Source organism: Leptosomus discolor, chromosome 1 (assembly GCF_034619465.1).
Source record: "Leptosomus discolor isolate bLepDis1 chromosome 1, bLepDis1.hap2, whole genome shotgun sequence".
Taxonomy (NCBI): Eukaryota; Metazoa; Chordata; class Aves; order Leptosomiformes; family Leptosomidae; genus Leptosomus; species Leptosomus discolor.
In genome coordinates, this window is record NC_141391.1 from 145,589,119 (window position 1) to 145,595,118 (window position 6,000).

Genomic DNA, 6,000 nt, shown 5'->3' on the forward strand with positions numbered 1-6,000 from the left:
TACATCACAAAATACACCCCAGAAGTTATCTCTCCCCTGTGTAACAAACGGAGCAGATTCCAGTTATAATTTCATCCTGCAACGTTTCTGCAAACATCATCCCCCTCAGCGTACGCATTCTGATGCTTCTCTCAATCAAGCAGCTGAACCGCCACAAACAGAAATAAAGACGTGCAAGTAACTTCTCAGGAAAGGACAAAAACCCTCACATTTTTGGTACGGTAATTAATTATACATGCTAATTCACAAAACCTACTGCAATTTACTAGTGATGCTGAATGAATTAATGAATGTTTATTCGTCTGACACTGAGGATCATTTTCATTCCAAGTGTGTATCGTAAATGCCTCCTGATAATGGCCACAGACACACACGAGACGTCCTCTTGATTCAGATCCCTTCAGTTGGGATGACTGAAAGTTTCTGAACTGTTTGCAGTTTACCGGGATACACTGAAACATCATGGGAAAGACGACAGAGAAAGAATAACCTCCTGAGATGTATACAGACGCTCCGAGATCTGAACTGCGAAGAACTTCGCCTGATAAATCTTTACCTCCTTGTAATTTGCTATTCAAGTTTAAAAGGGAATAGTGGGAGATGGATAGCAATAACAAAACTGAAGTCAGTCACGCAGATACGACATGCTGGACCCCAGTGACTGCAGAAATGTGCTCCAAGAACTGTGTTTACTGAGAATCTGAGAAAGTAACCTGTCATAAATGCCTAAAAATCAATCATCTGTGCATCGTGCATATATATACAGACACGAACTCTGTGAGCCTGTGTGCATCTGAGGGACTGTGCATCTCTGTGTTAAGAGAAAGCGTGTCCTCATGGCTGTTTTCTGATAAACACATGTATTACATGCACAGTATCTACTCTGTGTACGTGTGTGTGTAACTATAGTCAAACACACACAATGTAAACAAATGGTAATGATTAACAGAGATATTGGTTTGTATTACCAATTTCAACTGCAGAGGAAAAATTGTAAAAAAAAACAAAACAAAACAACCAAAAAACCCCCACATGTCCTGAGACTCATTTTTATTGCTTCCCATTTCTACTGCTTGCTAATATCTGCATAGCAAAAGGAGAGCAGCGTATTGATTATTTAACTGGAATGTTTACAAGAGCAAAGCTGGGATCTCTGAAAATGAAACATACGCCTAGGGAGGGGGGAAGAGTAGAGAAGCTCATTCTGTTTCCAAGGAAGAGGTTTTGTCCAAAATTATTTGTTTATATATAAAATTATGTAAGTATATATTTATAAAGCAGAGACTTCAGATTAAAAAAAAAAAGTCCCCCAACATGAAAATGAAAGGACTTTTTTCTGCTTCACAGAGTTTACAAGTATTCTGTTAATCACAAAGTTCAAAGAATAATCAAAATCTCTTGCTTATAAATATATACGTATAATCTTAGTGAAGCATATGAAATACTTGCATCTACTAATTGTATGAACAAGACAAATGCATGATCATGATGCTAGATCAGATTCGACACCAGAAACAATAACGGTTTCCTCAGGTAGTTGAACTAAGTTAATACAATGCACGTGAACAAAACCAATTTTGCTCTATTACTGTAATGATAACAAACCAAAGAAAACCGCCAAGTATTCCAAGTAAGTCTGGAAAATTAATTGCATTAAAGACGATCTTGGAGCGGTGCAACCATGCCAATTCCACTTTCTAGTAAGGAAGCGTTCTAGTTGCAGAATGATGATTGAAAGCGTTAAAATAGTTCTTAAAATTGCGTTTCCCAGTTTTATTTTTCTCCGATCTTTTAATTCAAGCGTTCTTTCCTGTCCTTTCGCTGCATGCGTGTTCCTCAGCCCACTTAAAATGTTTTTATCTTGCCTTCTTTCCTATGCCTTTACTATCAAATTCAGTAGGTTTGAACGATGAACAGCTTGACTTAGCATATTTTTAACCAGCTGGTCTAGCACCTAGCTTGTATTGCATAGTCAGATACAACCAAATGTTTATACAGGAGGTAGCTTTCACGAAGATGAGAAAAACCTAAGTAACACGCATCCTGGCGTCCTTTCATTTACCGCTTAGAAATGAAAGTTTGGATTGTTTACTGCGGCCGCACAAGGGACTATTAACAACCTTTAAAAATGAAGCCAGAGGGAAGGGATGCCGGATCATCAATGGACATGTGTACAAGCGCCTGAGAAAACGCTTCAAAACCTCTTAGGAGCGCCAGATCATATGAAATAAGCACTCTACTCCCGGAGGTCACAAGCCCTCGCCAGTGACAGCGAAAACTTAATTCCAGGCAGGGAAGGCTCCTGCTTCGGGCAGGGGGAGACGGGCGCGTCTACGTCATGCCCAAACCCCGCTCGTCATCCCCAAACCCCGCTCCTGACACTCCGCGAGAGAGGCGACGGCCAAAACTTAGGAGGCAAGAGTTTCACTTTTTTCCTATTTTTTTTTTTTAAATTTTTTTTATTCCCCTCCTCAGGCAGAAGGATGTTCTCCCGACGGAGGGCCGGGATGTTAACTCGCCTAAAAATAATCGCTCCTGCTAGATCAACAAAAGGTCATGTGCTCGGCGGAGCGCCTTCCCAAGTTTGACGGGAGGGCGAGGCTGGAAGTTGAACCCCCCGCCTCGCCCGGCACCGGGCATCCTCTGCCGCCCGGGGAGTCCCCGGGCAGGCGCTGCCCGGGAGGGCACCTCGCTCGGTGCGCCTCGGCGGGCCGGGCCGGAGGGGGGCACGGCAGCCCCCGAGGCAGCGGAACAAAGCTGCGCGCCGCGGGCGCACCGCCGGGGCGGCCGGGCGAGGGGCGGGGGGGGGGGGTCGGCGGCGGCGCCGCGGGCGCGGGGCTCCCCGCCCCGCCCCCACCCCGCTCGGATGGCCGAGGTGGCGCTGGAGGGGGGGGACACGACACACACGGCACCGGCACGGAGCATCTCGCCGGCCCGCCGCCGAGCGCCGGAGTTGCGCCCCCGTCCCCGTGCGAGCCGGCACCGCGGGCGGCCGATCCGCGCACACGCGCGCAAACACGCGTGCTCGTATAAATTAAAAAAAAAAAAACAACCACCACACACACAAACCATTAAAACCCGACATCACAACAGCAGCAAACACAACACAGAAAAAAAAAAAAAAAAAAAAAAAAGGCGGGGGGGGGGGAACACCATCACCACCACCCCCCACCGCAAAAGGCAGCGCCCCCCCACCCCCCCCCCCCCCCGCCCCAGCAACTCGACTCACCTTTCAAACTCCTGAGGTAAATCAGGGTCAGTTAGCATGCTGGAAAAGCACAATTTCCCTTTGTCACAGCAGCCACCTATGGTCGCCTCCAACTGAACCTGTCAAGTGAGTCCAAACCTTCTAAAGCGATTGATTTTCTCTCTCTCTCCCTCTCTCCCTCCCTCCCTCCTCTCCCTCCCTCCCTCCCGGCTCGCTCTGAGCTAGGACTCCTTGACCAGTCTCTTAAAGGGGCAGCGCGCCTCGCAGCAGGCTGCTCGCACAGCTCCCCCCGCAGCGGCGCGGCGAGGCGCTGGGCAACCTCAGGGTGCCCGTCCTGGCCTTTCAGTTCTGCTCGCCCGCCGCCTCGAAACGGGGAAAGTCAACTCGTTCGATGTCCTAAAAACCGGGGGGGAGGGGGATGAATAAATAGATGGGAGGAAGGGGGGGAAAAAAAAAAAAAAAAAAAGCCCGACAATCCACCTAAACCGGGAAACCAGGAGCAAATCCCCTGCGCTGAGGAAGATCAGTGGAGAAAGAAGATAAAACAAGAGCAGACTGATTAAATTGAAACAGTTATCAACTCTCTCGGAGTTGAAATAGGGGAGAAAAGATTAGACACATAAAAATTTTACCAAAGGCATTTGTGCTCCGAAGAATTTTCATTCCTTTCTCTCCCCCCTCCCTCTCCGCTCTCTCGCTTTCTCTCTCCCTCTTTCTCTCTCTTTGGGGAGGGGAAAAAAAAAAAACCACCACACACCACCACCCCGCACAACAATCAGGCATTGTTCTCAGGGAAGAAAAGCAACTTTGACAGATTGAAATATAGCAGAGGCCCCTTCAAGGAAACCTGTAAACAACTTGTCACTCACTCTGTCGGTCTCACTGTTAGCTCTTGCTTTCCACAAAGTGCTGCGAACCGTCCTGGCAACAAACCCCAAGTTTCCTCAGCTCCAAACTCCATCAAACAGCCCCGTTGTGCGCAAGGGGAAAGGTAGCCACATGCCAAAACAGCGGGCGCGCACACACACGCGGACGCACGCATGCACAAACAACAACAATAAACTTTCCGTTCGTCTGCTGGGGCTTTTCTTGTTTTCTTTTTACATATTCCCCCCCCCCCCCGCTCCCCTGCCCCGGGCGAGCAAGAGGACTCCCTCCGCAGCGGCTGCCCCCGATCTCCCCTGCCCAGCCAGACCCTGATAACAAGGTGGACGAAGCGCGGCTGCCAGAGCCCCTCGGCTGGCTGGCGGAGCGCAGCCTCCGCGGCACTTCCAATTATCCAGATAAAAATCTGGCAGGCGAGGAAGGCGAGCAGGTATTGGACCTTTGACACGGGAAGGGGGGGGGGGGGGGGGGGGGCAGAGGCGCGGCGGGGATCCGGGCGGGCCGGGCAGCCGCCGCCGCCGCGGGGCCAGCCCCGCAGCCCGCCCCGGGGCCGCCCGCCGCCCCGCTCCGGTCCGCTCCGCTCCGGCGGGGAGGGCTGCACCGCCCGAGTCCGCCCCGGCGGGGAGAGGGGGGGCAGCGGCCGGGAGAACGCCGCGGGGAAATTCCCGGCCAAGCCCCGGGGATTAGCCGGGGGCTACTCTGGAAGCGGAGCGCACAATGCCTCGATAGTCTGCACGGCCCGTGTCCAGCCTGGCACTGAGCTCCCAGTAAGGGCGGGGGGAAAAGGGAAGAAAAAAAAAAAAAAAAAAAAAAAAAAGAGGAAAAAAACCTCGTCTCCCTGTTCTTGAGCACACACATGCACACACACCCACACACCACCACATATCTATACTCCATTCTTTCCAGTTCCCCAGCCCTAATTCCTTTCTCTCTCTCTTTTTTTTTTTTTTTTTGTTACTTCTTTAATTTGCAGCTGGACAACATTAAGGGCCTTTAAAAACCACGAGGTTTTGACCCCACAAGAGTTTGATTAGGTCCACTGCCCCCTCTCTTCCCCTCTTATCCCTACCTCCCAGGGACATGGAGAAAGCAAGTTGACTTTTTGAAATGTATACATGTATTCGCACAGAGCGGCCATAAAACGTTCAACATTTTCATGCCCGCTGGCTTAAAAAAAAATCCTAATAGAAAGCTTATTATTTTTATTAATATCCAACAACTACGCTGTTTAATTCGCTCATTTTCCCTCACAATGCATATGTTATAAACCAGCAGGCTCACACAGGGGCCAGTTGGTCCAGTGTTGGCATAAAGGCATCACCAGCTAGAAGTCTGGGATGATCATTTGAATCGCGAGCAGCAGATCCACTTGCAACCTGTGCACATCAGCCCCACAGAGCATTAGACCATTCACGAAACGGAACGCCGAAGCTCAGTTTGCAAAGGCGCCTTTCCCTGCGGTTGACAAAAGAGGATCTGCGAAGGCTGCCTCCAGTCTGCCTTACACCACCACGGCGCTCGGAGCGGAGTCGCATACAATCTGTCAACTTCTGGCGTGAGGTAGATCTAATGGCTCCTCACTGTGGGGCAGGGTAAACTGACTTCCTTCAGTAGCCCCTAGCAAATAGTGTTTTCCACAGAGGTCCATTCATAGGAGTCTGACAAACCTGGTTAGTACGTACAGGGATTTTTCATTTGTTATTTAGTAGCTAGCCCTTTTAGGACAGCTATGAAGTAGACATTGAAAAGGCAGCAGCAGATGATTAAAAAGAACAATTCCAAATGCTTTCTCTTTCATCCGAGGGTCTCAAACCATGTTAAGTCTCACATTACTCCTCTGCAGGTAATAAATACAATTAGGGCCAATTCCAAAACTTTATTTGTATTGAAAACTATCTCGCTCTGCA

The 6,000-nt window shown here is 49.4% G+C and overlaps 1 protein-coding gene across 2 annotated transcripts in view; it reads right to left on the reverse strand.

Annotated features, from left to right (window-relative positions):
- The window catches only part of SOX5 (SRY-box transcription factor 5), a 291,555-nt gene extending 287,393 nt beyond the window's left edge, over positions 1 to 4,162 (reverse strand). The window contains exons 1-2 of one of the 2 annotated variants that reach the window (XM_086466682.1): positions 4,078 to 4,162; positions 3,230 to 3,327 (exon numbers count right to left, since the gene is read on the reverse strand). In XM_086466682.1, the coding sequence (XP_086322808.1) occupies positions 3,230 to 3,267 (38 nt within the window). In that variant the 5' untranslated portion in view covers positions 3,268 to 3,327; positions 4,078 to 4,162. Of the gene's footprint in view, positions 1 to 3,229; positions 3,328 to 4,077 lie in introns of those variants that run through there. The other variant, XM_086466688.1, reaches the window with a different exon arrangement.
- Between the last annotated feature and the right edge of the window lie 1,838 nt (positions 4,163 to 6,000).